The 16954-nt window shown below is 40.3% G+C and overlaps 1 protein-coding gene across 2 annotated transcripts in view; it reads right to left on the minus strand.

Annotated features, from left to right (window-relative positions):
- Nucleotides 1-7451: 7451 nt before the first annotated feature.
- Nucleotides 7452-16954, minus strand: part of Oamb (Octopamine receptor in mushroom bodies) — a 249085-nt gene continuing 239582 nt past the window's right edge. For both annotated transcript variants that reach the window (XM_072304002.1, XM_072304001.1), the window contains exon 9: nt 7452-16494. In XM_072304002.1, the coding sequence (XP_072160103.1) occupies nt 16060-16494 (435 nt within the window). In that variant the 3' untranslated portion in view covers nt 7452-16059. The remainder of the gene's footprint in view (nt 16495-16954) is intronic.

The raw sequence follows: 16954 nt of genomic DNA on the forward strand, positions 1-16954 counted from the left end.
ACCGGTAGTTTCGCTCCGTGCAGCCCTGCCCGTCTAATGGTTATTCACCATGCGAACAGGGTCGGGTTCCATTTTGCTAGCCGCCCTTCTGCCTCCTGTTATCGCCTGGAAACGAGGAGGTGACCTGTGAGTTTCGCCACTGGTCAAGGTGGTTTCATTGTAGATCTGAATAAGCGTAATGAGTCAGTGCATGCAGCTCTTGCATTTGTGCGGGATTTGGGGTTAGAGTACTTTTTCTGGCGTAAAATGCGGGAAACACGATGGTGTTTCAGTTCTTCTCTGAAACGAACTCCAAAAGTAAAAGAAAAACGCTCTTAACCCTTCTGTGGCATGAGTTGATTTCGGATCTTGGATTCTGGGGGACACAAATATATTGTTTAGCTTGCATAAAACAAAGAGTGTAATGGCCACCATTTGCAATGGAAATTTTGCAAAGAAGAAAAGGGGTGGTCACCCTTCCTTCAGGGATAGACTCGATTCCGTATAAGACGTAATTTTATAAATTTACGACTTACACTTACACGGAATCAAATCTTATCACTGGAGGAGCGGCTATAAGATATAATTGACTGAACACTCTGATCTTCACCCTTAAAGTGAAGATCCAAGTATTTAGACAATTATACCTGCTGAAAAACTGTGGGAGAGCGTACTTAGAAAACTGAAAAAAAAGTTAGCATTCATGCGTTTTGATCTGAGGAATTTAAATCTAACAAGAGAATAAAAACGAAAGGCAAGAAAAGATTGGCGTTTTACAATTTATTTATTGAAAATGGCTTGGAATGACTCGGAAAAGCCTTTTATTTAAAATAAATTCGTAGATTTTTGACATTGAGTTTAACATACATATTGGGCGGTATGCTTTCGGAGAGTTTGGTTTTTTAGTTTGTTTTGGTAGTAAAGCTAAACGAGCGGTTTTCCATGTATCTGGAAAGTCACATTTATGGTTTAAATTTGCTGTGTATATATATTATACTCAATATTGGAATGATATTGTCAGGGCCTGGGGCTTTATAACTTTTTTGTCTTTTTATTGCATTGTGTAATTGATGAAAAAGTTGAAAAATTGAAAAGTTGACAATTAATGCAGATCGCCTGTGCATAATAGGGTTTTATGCTCCATGGATCCACACTTTCTGCATTTTTCCTCATGATTGTATTTGTTGTAAATGGTTGTAGTCTAAACATGACACTTTAGGTTATACATCCAAGAATTTTTTACATCAACCACCTTTAATTTAAAAAGGTATCAATATGAGTTTGGAGATTAAGAATTTCTACGGTAAAGTTTTTGGTTGTTAAGTAAACATGGGCTGTATAAATTACGTTAACTGTACATGAAAATAACTGGGAAGAAACCGAAGGGTAAAACCTAGTTTGGTTGATAAGAGGTGGGATGAAAAAGTAAAAAACCCGGGATGGTAACTAAAAATGGTAACTGGTAACTAAACTGGTAACTAAAAATGGGCTGTCTCGCGGATGTTACATCAAAGCTGAAGTGTTCATACCAACATTGGAGCGATGTTGTTTTCAACATCATGGATGTCAATTTAGCAATTTTTCTCTGTTCTTTGTCAAAAATTGTAATTGATTAGACCGGTTACCTTACCTTCAATGGTGATGCAGCTTGTAACAGGCGACAGAAGAAAAACTACGCCGCACATCCAGACACTGTTGGGAACCCAGCCAACCTCATTGCGACGAAGAAGTTTCTTGAAAACGATCCTTATAAAGTTCGAGAAACTGTTGCCAAACGCCGCAGACTGCAGACAAAAATGAGTTGCGCGCCTCCGCAATACCGTTTTAGTTTAAGACTTTTTAAACAGTGTTAGCCAAACCACTCGTTTAAGTTTTTACGCCTCTCGATTAAATTGCTAAAATGTGTATCATAAATTTTTTTTTTAAAAAAAAAAAACTCTATTATCAATAGTTTTTGATATCCAGAAATTTATTTCATTCCTTCCGTCTCTATTGCACTGAAGCTGGAGGTCATTTGGACAATATTTTGCAATTGGGAACCTGACTGTTTCATGTGTCTGGCTCACACATGAAACAACATACGTACTATTTCTTTTTCTGTGCAGTTAGGTGTTTCTATGAATAGGGAAAAAATGTCAACTGAACATCTCAGTTCTCTCAACTGCATGAGCATTCAGTCCTCTAAGAATAAGCCGAAAAGCGTATGCAGCCTGATTGTTGAAATTTATCGACGAAGCTTTAGACAAAGTAGACGAAAAGGTGTGAGGGATCCTTTCGGTGGAAGCGGGTGATTGCAATGAACAAAGGAATCAAGTAATAGACTAATTAACGGCAACTCACGATACACCCTTTAATTAGTCCATCATTTACACCCTTAGTTTATAAGAGCCACCCAAATTAACCAATAGGATCGCTCCATACTCATTATGTCCTCTTTGTCTATCACTTTGTCTATGAGTTTCAATAATCAACCCTCCGGTAAGCCTCCCGGTTTGTACCTACGTTGTAACCAAAGTTTTTTCTCCGCACAGGAGCAGAAATTTCGAATTATAGCAATCTAAGTTGTATTCTCATAGGGTTACACTGAGGTTAATTTTGTTGGAATCAGGAGGAATTGACACTGAAACATCCCAACCCCCCAGAAAAAAGTCTAGTATTGACCCCCCCTCCCCGACAAAAATTGAAATATCGTCCAAATGTTTTAAAAATAACTGCGGTCAATTTCAGAAGAATTATTTTTGAAACACCTAGAATCATTTCTCGGAAAATATACCATGAAAATTATTTTTAACTCAAGCAGAATTCACTGTACGACAAGTCGGAGTAAAGAAGGAAAGCGGTTCACTGTGGAGCGTATTTTACCCCCAAAAAGTCGGAGTGTGATGTGAGTGCTGAGCAAAATCTACCCTTTCGCGAAGTGAAGTTCACTCGCACTAGGCGGATATAAACTCTTTATGGAGAGTTAATTCTCCTCATAAGTGAACCACTTTAAGAAGCGGCTGTAGTCGAGTCATTTTTGAATAAAGTGGATCTCACTCTCTATTCATTGGGTTTCCTGGGGGCAAAATAGGCCACGAAGTGAAATGCACTCCAGAGAAATGTATACGAATGGAGATGCTGCATGTGTGAGGAATTTGCGATTTGACTATTAATTCTCATGTAAAAGTTCGCGAGAAACACGACAGTGCCACTGGTTTTCCCTGAAATCAACTCCTAAGCTCATAAAAAGCTCTCAAAGTTGAGGCAAAATGAAGGGGATATCCCACGCTATCCTGAGAGCCCACCTCTACATCATGACAAACTCTCCATGCAAAGATAGGGAGCAAATACATTGACAGGGCTGCCACTTTATTTGGGGACTCTCAAACTGAAAATACGGCAACCCTGCTAATGTATATGCTCCCTATCTTTGCATGGTTAGTTTGTCTTGATGTAGAGGTGGACTCTCAGGATAGCGTGGGATATCCCCTCCATTTTGGCCTAAACTTGAGCGCTTTTTTTGAGCTTGGGAGTTGATTTCAGGTAAAACCAGTGGCACCATCGTGTTTCTCGCAAACTTTTACATGAGAATCAACAGTTAAATCGCAAATTCCTCACACATGCAACATCTCCATTAAGCACTGATCCCTTGGTCATGCCTGATGCGTAACTGGAAGCTTGGAGTTAAAAATAAAGTTCGCCTTCAACTCGATGGATACAATTTGAGCGACTCAGGAGGTGAAATAGTTGTATCACGCAACTTACACTTTGTAGTTTAGTATGATGTCCAGGGACGATCGGCTTTCGTTGTAATCTGTGTTTCTCGCGAACTTTCACATATAAGAATTGATGGTCAAATCGCAAATTCCTCACACATGCAACATCTCCATTGTCTTTACTCTCGGTGTAAAGGGACTCTAGTCCATCCTACAAAATTCCTAACGGTGTTTGTTTCGAATGCACCGTTTACCGGTTCGATTTATTTTATCCACCAAAAATATTCCAGGTTGGCAACCCCGCCCCGAACGACAAAGTGAGTGTACGACTCAATCTTCGTTCGTCACCAGCAGTGTTGCGAATCTCTTGAAACAATAACCAGCAGCTCCGTTCTTCGTGCGACTGCGGGACTGCGGTTGGCAGCAGTGGAGTGCGGGTAGCTTGTGACACCGCCGTTTGCATGTTGTGGCAGACACAGAAAACTTTGTCCCGGCGGCGGAGGGACGGCAATAAGTCACGAAACGGGGAGCACCGGTGGAGGGGATGTAACAAAGTCGAGTCTGTGTGCAATTGCTTCACCGTCGAATTATCAATGTAGAGATTTAGATAAATATACAGATTTGGGCACTTGTCACGGTAAATGAATGTGTAGAACTTAAGATGATTCATCAAGCTCAAGTGACGTGGTCGAACTGGCATGCGATATATCGCATCTTATATCGCTTCTCCGATGGAAATCGAATGAAGCCAAAGCCATCCTCTTGGGAATAATCCTCTGAAAAATCTTTCATTTTTTGTTGAAACACATGGCAAAGGAGAGAGTGGATTGGATAGGTCACAGTGGTGAAAAACAGTCAAAACGGTAAAAATCTCTTCTTTGTCAACTCATCAGGAAGCAGTGAAGAGACCGGGGCCCAATAGATCGTATTCGATACATCAAACGGGTGAGATTGTATCGATATCGATTGGTTCAAAACATAAACATAGCCTCAAAAATAAATTCAGAAATCTGAGAGAACGGATCTTTTGAAACAGATTTTTTATTCTTTTGAGTACCAAATGCCAATGCAAAGTGAAATTGTCAGGAAATTTCTCATTTTCAGCTTTTCCAATTAAAATCCTTACAGTTCGGTTTGAGGTTATGTTCCATTGTTTTGAACCAAACGATACATCGAACCGTTATAGAATACGGTCTATCGACTCTACGCCTGAAACTACGTGGGATTCGATACTAATTTCAAAATTTTCTTCCATGTCCGAAATTGAGAATATCGACAGGTGTTACATTGATTGAAATTTTTGGTTCAAAATCGAAATCTCCTTGCTGGAAAAAAAACTCCGGCCGTGAGGGCCAAAGTACCGAAGATACTTAAGGTGATTCGTCAAGCTCAAAAGAAGTGGTCGAACTGGCATGCGATATATCGCATCTTCTAGGTCAAAAATCTCGGCAGATTTTGAATTTTCAGCAAAAAAAGGACGATAGCCCCTGCGCATGAGCCTAAATAATCATTCTAAATCCAAAAATCGGCAAAATTCAGAGAAATGAAAGCAGGATAGTGTTTGGAAAAAAACCTCGCTTTCGATACCGAAATCGATAGCTGAATCGAATGCTAGGTTTTTTTCCAAACACTATCCTGCTTTCATTTCTCTGAACTTTGCCGATTTTTGGATTTAGAATGATTCTTTAGGCTCATGCGCAGGGGCTATCGTCCTTTTTTAACTGAAAATTCAAAATCTGCCGAGATTTTTGACCTAGAAGATGCGATATATCGCATGCCAGTTCGACCACTTCTTTTGAGCTTGACGAATCACCTTAAGTATCTTCGGTACTTCGGCCCTCACGGCCGGAGTTTTTTTTCCAGTAAAGAGGCTTCGATTTTGAACCAACAATTTTAATCCATGTAACACCTGTCGATATTCTCAATTTCGGACAGGGAAGAAAATTTTGAAATTAGTATCGAATCCCACGTAGTTTCAGGCGTAGAGTCGACTGGGCCCCGGTCTCGTCACTGCTTCCTGATGAGTTGACAAAGAAGAGATTTTTACCGTTTTGACTGATTTTGACCACTGTGACCTATCCAATCCACTCTCTCCTTTGCCAGTTGTGCTTCAATAAAAAAGGAATGATTTTTCAAAGGGTTATTCCCAAGAGGATGGCTTCATTCGATTTTCATCGGAGAACTTTCGATTTTGACCCAGAAACTTTGATTATTCCCTGCCTGATTACTCTGGAAAAATTTAGAAGGTGAGAAAACTTATGTTTTGAAGTCGTGGAAAATCTCGAAGTTGATGGGTACTGTTATCAGAATGACCATTCATAACGTTTTTAAACCCTTTGACTTCTACGGAAGAGAATTCTAGTCTTAGAACTTCAAAAGGCTTCAACTTTGGGGTAATTTATTTGAAGAAGAATAATGAACAAAAAATTGGGTGCCGGTGATTCTTTTTTGGTGACTGATCTTCAAAGCACGCAGTCTTTGATTTTAAACCATTTGTAGATCGATTTATAGATTTTTAGAGTCAAATACGTCCAACTTTGAGCGTTTGTTACGCATACACCAAGCTGTAGCACAATAAAAGCACAAAATATGAAAGAAAAGGTTAAAATGCCTCGGAAATTATTTTTGGCACGTAACCACCTCAATATTTAAAATGTCATTCCCATTGAATTTTTTTAAATACATATTTCTTTTTCGTCAATTTAAATGAGAATAATCCATGCAGAGTCTGTAAACATTTAAAAATCATGAGTTGAAAAACACTGGCTCTGCGAGTTTAAATATTAGAGCCTAAGACAGAGCGGAGCGGCGTGCTGCCGGCGCGAACCGGGCACTGGCGCCTACAAACCTAAGGGGATACTTCAAACATTGCGCCATGCGTGCCGTGTGCCACGGCGCATCAAGCAACTATATCACCACAGGTGTGTTGCACAGTATCATACAAAATTGAAGGCACTCCAACTTATCAAGAATGACAGGCGTCCTTTAAGAGTTTAAAGCTTCTCTCTCAAAATAAATTAGGATACTACGGCACAAAAAGAGAGCGGTGAGCCCTAACATGTTTATTTCATAACGTTTAGCATAATTTTTGAATTTCATTAGAGGGCAAGGTCACTTGATTTAAGCAGATACATTCTTGAGTATGCCGTCAAGAAGATTTTATTTTGAATCAAGAAAAAATTTGCAGAATTGAAGCGGATTTCTGCTTGAATCAGGTCCTTTTGGCCTGTGATGAAATTCAAAAATCAAATCATGCTAAACGTTTTTGAATGCGGATAATAGGACTAAGTAAGTTATTCGACTAACGCTCTCTTTTTGTCGTTCGTCACTTGATTTAATTTGCGAGGGAACTTCGTGCATTCTTTTGAAAGATGCAATCAATTATGAAAGGTTGGGGTGCCTTCAATCTCGTATGATACTGTACAACACCTCCGTGGCGAAATAATATCTCGAAGCGCCGCGGCACGCCGGCGCCGTCGAGGAGTTGTCATACACTGGAAAAATCTTGGCGCCTTTAGCTGAGGCAAATCAAAAGGTTTATCCGGTTCAGGTATAACAAGGTGGGATTTTCTTGAAAGATAATTTTAAACAATGTTACACACAGATACGACTATTTACGCTCAATAGCTGTCCTTGTTGCTTAAGCAAAAAATAAAGGCGTTTTGTTTTTTGGAAAGTTCCGGCAACGTAGCATGAATTTCGAAAGCTTTTCAGAACTTTAAGAAAACCAGGCAAATCACCCGGGAGGCGTGGGAATAAAACGAAAATTCGAAAAGGTTACGTTTAAATAGTCTTTATTTCCAACATGTTCTAAATTATAAAAAATAAAACTAAAATCTGTTAAAAATATCAGCTGAATTTTTATAAATATTTACACAAACAACAGGTAAAAACAAATTTACAAAATCATTGAACTCGAGGGGTTGCCCCCTCGACTAACATCCAAGAATCTGTACAAAACGTTTAAAAAGATGTACACATCTTAAATAATAAATAAAAAGTAGACACTTATTGATTTTAACGTTGGGCATCTTCCATAAACTGTTATTTCTTGAATAACGCGCTTTCTATTGTGCAATATGATCAACGCATTCTACAGTCTTTCTAGTGCAGACTTCGTAGCATTACGTAATTTGTGTTCAAGCTCTCCCTACGAATTAGCCAAACTTTCAAAGAATTTCAACCATTGACACAAAATTATCTGCATTTTAAGTTGATATGCGCATTTGGTTGTTGTAGCTGATGTAAATAATACGTAGAAAATGTCAACAGTCTAAGTATATATAAATACATAAAAAATCTAGAATACTTATACCCGCTTTTGAGTTAAATTCAGTGGCGTGGTGTGAAGGATCGATTATCGATATATCGCCATTTGAAGCTATAGTAAAGAATCGATTACTGAGGTGTTCGCTGCGAACGCCCTGATAATCGATCTTTTTCCATAGGTTTAAATGGCATAACAATCGATATATCGCAATTCACGCCACGCCACTGGTTAAATTACATCATCAGTTCGTTGTAAAGCCACACGACTAGGGAAACTTTGGGTGTGAGATTTTCATGCTTGCGGACTCGCGGAAAATCAGTATTCATTAGGAAATATTTTGTTCTAGCGGTGATTTAAAAATATACAAAACCAGAAACAAAAATAAAAATTACGGACCTATAGCCTGAATAAGGTGATAAAAGGACTGGCTATAGGGGCTGCGACGTCTGATCCAGACACGTTGTCAATAATCGATATTTCCCCATTTGAAGCTATGGTAAAGAATCGATTATTAAGGTGTTCTTTGCAAACACTCTGTTTATAGATTCTTTTCGATAGGTTTAAACGGCATATCAATCGATACATCGCAAGACAGGCCACCATTGGTTGTTCTTTCTACGTGCTTTACTTGTTGTGGACGTTGTTGTGGGCTGTTGTATCATCCTTTGTTTCATTGTCAGTACAAATACGTACACTTTTACTTACTTCGTCGTTTCCTAGACGAAAGAACGTAAATTAATCCCACGGTTGCAAAATCAGCTCAAAAATTTCAAAATTTTCAAGAATACACCAGAAGAGGCGGATCCAGCACTTTGGCAACATCGGATTGCCCACATTTAAACCTATGCTAAAAAATCGATTCATGTCGGAGCACCTAGCCACACCAAGAATCGATACATTTCCATAGGTTTAAATGGAGGAAAGACAATGCTGCCAATTTGCTGGATCCGCCAATGTACATTTGTGTCATCTTTGCAGAGAATTTTACTGAGTTCGGCATAAGATCAGAAGATAATTCAGTGAAATTTTCAGTTAGAAATGCCCGCAATTTTCCGGGGAAATTTTGGCCCCATCGAAATATAGTTACGATGTTCCATGACGCAGGAACGACGATTTCTCAAATGCAATACCTCTTGTAAGACGGAATACGGGGCAATTTCCTCCCTGCAGTGGCGTGGCTCGCTTTGTTCTAAATCGATTGATCTTCCATTTAAACCTATAGAAAAGGATCGATAAACAGGTTGTTCGCAACCAACACCTTAACGATCGATTCTTTACCATAACTTCAAATGGGATATCATCGATAATCGATCATTCACGCCTCACCACTACCTCCCTGCAAGATCCATTTACGATTATGCAGAGTTTATCCACGATCCATGCTCACCGAGCTAAGAATAAGTTTCGATGGGAACGGTTGAAGATGGAGCAAAATACAGTTCCGTGAGCGCGCATTGTTGCCAGATTGTGCTCAAAAATCAGCATTGAACATTTAAACCCGCGTAAATTATCTCAATGGACCAGTAGATAAGGTACGAATTTCAGCATTCTGATACATGTTTCTAAACCAAAATTTCACGTAAAACACGATGTACACAACGAAAATTACCGAAATGAACTCCTTGCGAAGATATTAAATGATTTTTGATGTGTGGATTCAAACCACCCACCCATGAAAATTCAATGCTCTGCGTGATTCACATCGCGCGCTGAACGTTATCATGACAGTCTCTACGATATACAAATCTGGAAATTTCAATCTTCACGCTTTCGCTCAGCTATAGAAAATTGCTTATAGTTTGAACAACATATGGTGGGAAATGAACATTGGTCGACCGAGAAGCTTGCTGAAACCGTTGTAGAGCGCGATTTGACTTACGTAGAGCTTTGAGTTTCTTGTCAGCGGGCAGTTCAAATTCCTCGTAACCAATGTGGAATAAAAACGTTAATGTCTTCGTTAGAGGTTGGTTTAAGTAATTTTCGTTGTGCGAATAGTGCTCAACGTGAAATTCTGAGTAGAAAGCATGTATTAGAATGCTTGAATTCGTACCTTGTCTAGTGATCCATTAAATAGTACAAGCTGGCAACTGTGAGATCGGTGAGGAAGGGGTGATAAATATGCAGTTTACAGGGGGCTCGATTTTGTGCCGCGCTGAAAGGCCGAAGGAAGGGCTGCTGAGAAAATCAATGGACTTTAAAATTATTTCCGGAGCACGGATTCGAGGCGCATCGAGTTTTGGAATGGTTCATGCATCCTATCCCAACTCCAGCGTTGCCGACAATGAACCAGAACTACAAGGAAACAGAGTACAAAATTACGCACCACGATTCATGTTTTACCGATCAAAGTTTCACGTTGGATAGGATAGACGCATTGAAATGTTCCGAAGTTAACTCAGTATTGTGAGAAAAGCTCGGTTCTTGTTCACTTTCATTCACACTTGCCACCAGCGGAAAAAACCTAGGGTTTACTCGAGTCAGATCGAGAACAATGTCGGTTCGATATATTCTCCGATGGAAGAAATTTTCGGTGTAGATAATAAGATACATAATAGATACACAGGTCAATGAAAATAATAGTTTTAAAAATAATTGTGATCAAAAAGGAGAAAGAAATAGTTTTTAAAGAAAGCTTAATTTTGTGAAAGTACAATACTGAAGTTATTAACTTAACCCGAGAGTTTTAAAAGATTCTTTTGACAAGATTAAAGGAGCCTTGCATCAAAAGAGGAAGAAAATGTGTATGAAATGTGAAACCAAGTTTCATGCAAACTTATGGGTTGGTTTCAACGCCTATTTTAGCCTACGTTGATACAGTTTTTTTTTAAGCGCAGGAAAAGAGAACTATTTATGTGATATGAACTAAGAACGTTCGTTTCTCACAAGTGGGTTACTTTTGCACTGCGTTGCGAATACCCTGTTAATCGAGTTTTTCCACAGGATCACTGGAAAAAAAACACATTGAATCTAGAGTCCAGGCTCTTAAAAACATCGACAAGAAAAAATACTCTTGATTCAATCGGATTTCTGCTTAGATCAAGAATCAAGCATCTTAATTTGAGCGGATTTCCTTTTGATTTAAGCTTAAATCTGATTGAATCAAGAGTATTTTTTCTTGTCAATGTTTTCAAGAGTCTGGATTCTAGATCCAATGTGTTTTTTTTTCCAGTGTGGAGTTTTTTTCAGTGTACCTTAGCCCAAGTTCAAAGCCTTAAGTGACTCAACGATTTTCCCCTGACATTTTCGTCATTCTCCATTACATTTTCGTGACATTTTCTCTGGCATTTCCTTGTTTTCCCTGACTTTTTAAAACTTTTTTTTCCAGTGTAGGTTTAAGTGGCAGATCAATCGATACATAGTAAAGCACACCACGCCACTGAACAGAACTACTTTGAAATACGCCCCGGAGTCAAGATCCGTTGCACAGGAGGTCACTAGCGCTAAGCTCGGTGGCGTTGGTGTTAAAGCGACAACAGCCGGGTGCATCCCTTTAATGAGCTCAGCTCCGCGACGGAAGGGCGCGCCCGTTTTTCTTTGATTAAAATCGCATTTCTAGCCAATTAAAACCGGTCGGACGACTAATCACAATATTCCGTTATCGCTGCTCAGCGCCGGATCCAGGGGCGCGAACGAGTAATTCGCGACGCCGCACAGTGGATCGGGTCAATAGGAGAGGTTGGATAAAATTTGGAAACTTTAAACGCTTATAACTCCGTTTATACAAGACTTTGAGGTTCTAAAAGTAGTTCCATTGATTTACTCGTGAAATTTTTTTCTGGAAGCACCACTTGAAATTTAAAATGTGGCAAATTAAACATCAAAATTTGCAGTTTTAGTTAAAGTCCCTTTATACTGAGAGTCAAGAAAAGACCCCCTCATGGAGTCACAAACGGGAATAAAGATTACAGAAATTGAACGTTTTTCGTAATATTTGATTGGCCCATTCTCAAATTCCTTTCTCCGTTCCTTCTCTCATTCCGTTTGTTCCTTGTCGAACCCGTAATTCCCTGGTCCATTCCAGATTAAAGATGGATGGATGGATGGATGGATGGATGGATGGATGGATGGATGGATGGATGGATGGATGGATGGATGGATGGATGGATGGATGGTGGATGGATGGATTCCAGATTGGATGGTTCTTTGCAATCGGTGAAAATGTAATCTTTATCCCTGTTTGTGACACTGTGAAGGCCTAAAATACAGTAACTGATCAGAAATGGATTCACATTGTCTTGACTCTCAGGATAAAGGGACTCTAGTTTTAGTTAAATTTTCATATCCGTCCCCTCTGATTAACTCGATCCACTGTGCGCCGCTTGGTGGGCTGAAACTATTCCGGAGCTCTCGGAATTTGGTGTCTTTCGGAATGATGAATCACTTGCCGTGCAGTGTCAATGTTTCTAACGTGGTCGAACTGTCATGGGATATATGGCATCGATTACGTCAATAATATCGGCAGATTTTGAAATTTTAGCCAAAAACAGGAGGATAGCCCCTGAGCATTTTCAATCTCTCAAGACTCTTAAAAACATCGACTAGAAAAAATACTCTTGATTCAATCGGATTTAAGCTTAAATCAAGAGCCCAGCCTCTTAATTTGAGCGGATTTCCTTTTGATTTAAGCTTAAATCTGATTGAATGGAGAGTATTTTTTCTTGTCAATGTTTTCAAGAGTCTGGACTCTAGATCCCATGTGTTTTTTTTCCAACGTGATGTCAGTGATATCAGAGTAACATTCTTATAATGTGTTTCACCAAGCATTGTGATGTCTCAATGACAAGGTTTTCCCATTACTTTCCCATTTTTACCAGGAGAAGCTCATTTCTGCTCACCGAGCGACGGGCGCCCGATACTATCCGCGTTGCAGCGCGGAAATCAATGGGCCGATCCGAGGAGGGTTGCTCAACGCCCGACTTTAATCTTGCGAGCGGGCCATTGTTCCACGGCCGGATGTGAGACTCCCTTCAGGTCGCAATGAAATCCAATCTGCCCTCTCAGCATTGGGTTACGCGGCCAGAGGCTCCTACTTCGCCCTGCGGTCCCTGTCCCAGCTTATTTTCGCGGGGAGTTGAAAGGGCAACCCAGGATGACTTAGTATTTTCTTATTGCTTCTATTATCTGCTCCGAGTATGAAATGGATCGCATTTTGCAAAAAGGAACCACTAGCATTGCAATGATGCTAAGATTGTGCAACTTCATCTTTTGCAATAAAATTGCGGAAATCGTGAAAAACTATGAAATTTGGATGGTAATTTTTGTCTTAAATTTACAGTTTTTAGCGAGTTAAATAGAAACTATTGATGGATAATCGAGTTTTTCCTCAAAAAGAAAAGAAAAAAAGAAAGAAGAAGAAATTGCACAATCTTAGCAACATTGCAATGCTAGTGGTTCCTTTTCGCAAAATGCAATCCAAATCATAAGGCGAATCCGGGTTACCATTCATAGCGTCTTCAAAAGCGTGGAAATACTTCAAACACAACACTTTTGACACACTGCGTACGATTCGATGTGCAGATTGCCTATACTGTGCCTGCCGGAGTGTACACCTAGTTTAGAGTCGCGTATGGGCCTTTCACCCTGCGACAAGCTGATACTGCCGTGCTAAAAGGAAGAACGCCGTATGAACATTCGAGAGTTGCCAAATTTCCTCCTATAAAATGTTTATTTTTTAGGGAAATTATGAATATTTATCCATTGAATTTTCAGAAGTTTTAGATCGAATTACGAACAAAATTATCCGAGAAATTGGTAGGCAATTTTTCAAAAATTTCCCTGAAAATTAGTGATTTGCCAGGAGAAATTTGGCAACGCCTGGAGGTTCATACGGCGTTCTTCCTTAGCACGGCAGATGAGGACTTGAGCCTTACACCCGTCGCTAAAGCGGCTTTCGACCGATACTCATCGAGAGGAACGATGGAGATAGGAGTCATAGAACACCGGAAAAAAGTGAAGTTGTTTTAACATTCAGGATGTAAAAAAAACTGTGCGAGAACTTATCAAATGCTTAATTACTCGCTACAGCAGTTAATTTAACAATGCAAAGATGTATAACTAACTGCTATGGTGGGTATTGCAGCATTTTATAAAGTTCTAGCACAATTTTTGTTACATCCAGAATGTTAAATCAACTTCACTTTTTTTTCGGTGAAGTTACCGGACCGATTTTCTTTTTAATGGATCTAGACAGAGCTATGCGAATCGATTTGATATTTGACGTGTGCTTGCCGCAAATACTGCCTTGTTGACGACGAATGCCGTTCAAACCTTCAAAAATGTCGCATCTCCTTTCAGAGATTCGTGTATTTTCGAAAAAAATTGGAAATATTTTTTCACCGATTCTTCAGTGAATTTTGTTCGTATTTTGATCTGGAGTGTCTGAAAAATTCCAATGAAAGGTGCCAAAATATAAAAAGAGAAAGGGGAAATAAGACGTGTTCCAATGAGAAAAGAAATCGAATTTGTTAAGAATAGATTTCCCGCAAGAACATGTACCCATTTGGTGGTATATACATAAAATTACATTCGGGGTGTTTTTCTTTCTATTTATACAAAATAAAAAGTGTATTATTTGATTTATTAATTGTGCTATAGCCTCGGTTGGAATCACGCGTACAAGGCTATTATATCAAAGCCATTCAGTCTTGCCCGATGGGCAACGTTACATTATAACGCTTCTGAAAATCTCATAAATATTCCACTACCTTTGGACTACCAGGTAATCACTAAAGTCTTATCAAAATCTCAACCTGTGGTACGGAACTTGTGCATCACTGCCACCAACTTGAAACACTTGACACCAACTGCGGACTGCATTTTGCAATTTGGAGCAATTAATTCTGGCTCATCTGAAAAAACACGTATGTGCATAGGGAAACGAATGGCACATAAGTTGTCTTTAAACCAGGCTAGAATTTATAGTTCCAAATGGCAAAATGCAGTCCAACCTATTGGTGTATTCAATTGAATTTCCTCTTTCAAATCGTTAGTAGAATCATCGTAGGGTCCGTGGAATTTTGGAATCTTCATAACGACCCTGAAAGTTGCACCTCTTCCAATTGGACGTATTTCTGCCGGACGGAACTATGTGCATTATAACGTGAGCCCTGTTATGTATATATTCTAATTATGGGTCTCAAGGCTCATGACTTAATGCACACAGTTCCAACTGGCAGATATATGTCCAATCCGCAGTTATAGTCATGAACTGTTAGGTAATTTTTCTCAATTTAAATTTTAATTAAAATAGTTAAAATTTCCTAATTTTCCTCTATTAAAAAAATAATCGCTGCACTTAATGATCTCATTGGTAACGCGGCAGCACTAGCGGTGCTAGTGCCGTAACTTGAACTGTTCCGGGTGCTACGCCCGGAACTTTCGACCTCTGAGCCCGGAACACGGACGGTATGTGTATATAGGCCAGGGTTGCCACAGAAATTAGACAGTTAAATTCTCTGACTTTCTCCTGATTTCCCTGACACATTTTGGCAAAATTCCCTGACAGTTGAACAAATGCCAGGTTGTTAAAAGTACATAGTTTGAAATAAATTCCACGAAAAATTTCCTGTTCGAAACATTAAACCCATTCGAGAGAGTAACCAGGGCTGACTAATCGATTTTTCCCGGACATTTTCGTCATTTTTACTGAAATTTCCAGGTTTTCCCAGACTTTCTAAAATTAGCAGTAGTTTCCAAGCAAAATCTGTAATTAAACACAGAACCCATTCGAGAGAGCAACTAGAGGTGACTTAACGATTTTTTCCGGACATTTTCGGCATTTTTAATGTCATTTTCGTTATTTTTCATGACATTTTCGTCATCTTCCCTGATGTTTCCAAGTTTGCCCTGACTTTTTAAAATTCCCTGAAATTTTCAGGTTTTCCTTTTCCCTGACTTTTTAAAATTCCCTGACATTTCCCAGTTTTCCCGGTTTTACCTGACTGTAGCAACCCTATAAAACCCGTAAGCACGTAGTTTTTTTCAGCGTCCCTCAGCGCGAGTTCAAAGCCTCACCCCGGAGACCTGCCCGCGAAACTTGGGCATCATCATGATGATATTGCTGACGGAGTGGAAGGCGGCGTCGGCGAGCGGCTCGAACTCAGGCTCGGCCGAATGTCACCTGGAATCCGAACCTGCCTCGTTGTTCTGCTCGCTGTCCGACGGCGGGTTGAGGTGCGCGGAGGCACCATAATCATTATAACTCGGCGAGCGGGCCTTGTCGCGCTTGAGGCCGAGCTGGGAGCCGTCGGAGCCGCGGCGGACGTAGGGGGAGCTGTTGGCCGGGCGGCGGCGGTTGCAGAAGCAGCGGCAGATGATGCGCTTGAAGGCGAAGCGGAAGTCCTTGGAGAAGAGGGCGTAGATGCACGGGTTGATGGCCGAGTTGCAGTAGCCGAGCCAGAACATGACCGAGAAGACGCCCGGCTGGATGCAGGTCGGGCAGAAGGCCCGGATCAGGTACAGCGTGAAGAACGGGAGCCAGCAGAAGATGAACCCGCCCACGATGATCCCCAGCGTCTTGGCCGCCTTCGTTTCCATCCGGAACCTCTTCACCTGCACAGAACAACATTCTCGTAATTATGCTCATAGAGAGAAAAAAAGGGGGTGTTTGCATCTTGAGGATTGTTTACCTCGCGACGTAGGCAGAGACAAGAGACCCTCCACTGGCCTCCTAGCGACAGGTGGAAGCTTTTACTTTCGGGGTTTCAACAATTTCTTATGGACAATTATTAGGGAGCAACAGTCATCACCCTATTTTCGGCTGTTGACTTACCTACATGGTCGATGATGAGCTTCGGGTGACGTCATGAGCCAAACAAGTTTCCTAAACTTCGGCCATTTTCAGCTTGTTTGCGAAACGAAACTGCCAACACGTTGTTAAACATCAATCATGTAGGTAAGTCAACAGTAGAGTGCTGAAATTCCGAAAGTAAAAGCTTCCACCAAGACCAAGATACTAGTGGAGGGTCTCTTGTCTCTGGACGTAGGTCAGTAAAGCATGGCCAGCAAAATC

This window comes from Bemisia tabaci, chromosome 9 (genome assembly GCF_918797505.1).
Source record: "Bemisia tabaci chromosome 9, PGI_BMITA_v3".
NCBI lineage: Eukaryota > Metazoa > Arthropoda > Insecta > Hemiptera > Aleyrodidae > Bemisia > Bemisia tabaci.